The sequence below is a fragment of the Bison bison genome, unplaced genomic scaffold, assembly GCF_000754665.1.
Source record: "Bison bison bison isolate TAMUID 2011002044 unplaced genomic scaffold, Bison_UMD1.0 scf7180017864213, whole genome shotgun sequence".
Classification (NCBI taxonomy): Eukaryota; Metazoa; Chordata; class Mammalia; order Artiodactyla; family Bovidae; genus Bison; species Bison bison.
The window spans coordinates 10787671-10788284 of NW_011494785.1; the positions used below are offsets into that span (position 1 = coordinate 10787671).

Below are 614 nucleotides of genomic sequence, written 5' to 3' on the forward strand. Positions count from 1 at the left end.
AGGCGCGCTGTGATTACCTCTGCACGGCGTCCACCAGCCTCTTCCGCATCCTCTCCGCTTCGATCGCAAACAGCCAGGGCTCCAGGAGTTTGGCGGACCTGGTGATGGCGTGGAAGAATCTTCTGGTCCTGCTGGCGCTGTGCGACTTGCTCTGAATCTGCACGTACGCCCTCCAGAGAAGCTGGTTGCCCGGGTACAACCGTAAAGCCTCTGAGAGCGCCTCTCGCAGGGGAGCCAGCGGGTGCGCGGCAACCCTGCCGTGGAACCTGAGCAGGCTGGTGTGCATCAGGGTGACGGCCTCCAGGGCGCCCTCCAGGCCGGCAGCCTCCGTGGAGACAGAGCCCCTGAGCCCCGCAAACACCTGCTCGTAGACGCGCCCAGCGGCGTCGACCCCCACGGTCAGGTACTGGAAGAGCATGAAGCACTTCGCCAGGCTGACCAGGCGGCTGAAGCGGTCGGGGGGGCCTGGGTCGGGGCCGCGGTGCTCCCCCAGCCAGTCCTGCAGCGCGTGTTCGTACGCCCTCCGAGCCTTCAAAACGTGCACGGCCGACACCTGTCCCGTGCACGGCCCGTAGGGCCTGCGCTCCGCCAGCCCGCTCAGCACGTGCACGGCT

The 614-nt window shown here is 67.6% G+C and overlaps 1 protein-coding gene across 1 annotated transcript in view; it reads right to left on the reverse strand.

Moving 5' to 3' along the window:
• The window catches only part of NRDE2 (NRDE-2, necessary for RNA interference, domain containing), a 49068-nt gene that overhangs the window by 5318 nt on the left and 43136 nt on the right, over window positions 1-614 (reverse strand). Inside the window, exon 12 of the mRNA XM_010845239.1 lies at window positions 18-612. Within this exon, the coding sequence (XP_010843541.1) occupies window positions 18-612 (595 nt within the window). The remainder of the gene's footprint in view (window positions 1-17; window positions 613-614) is intronic.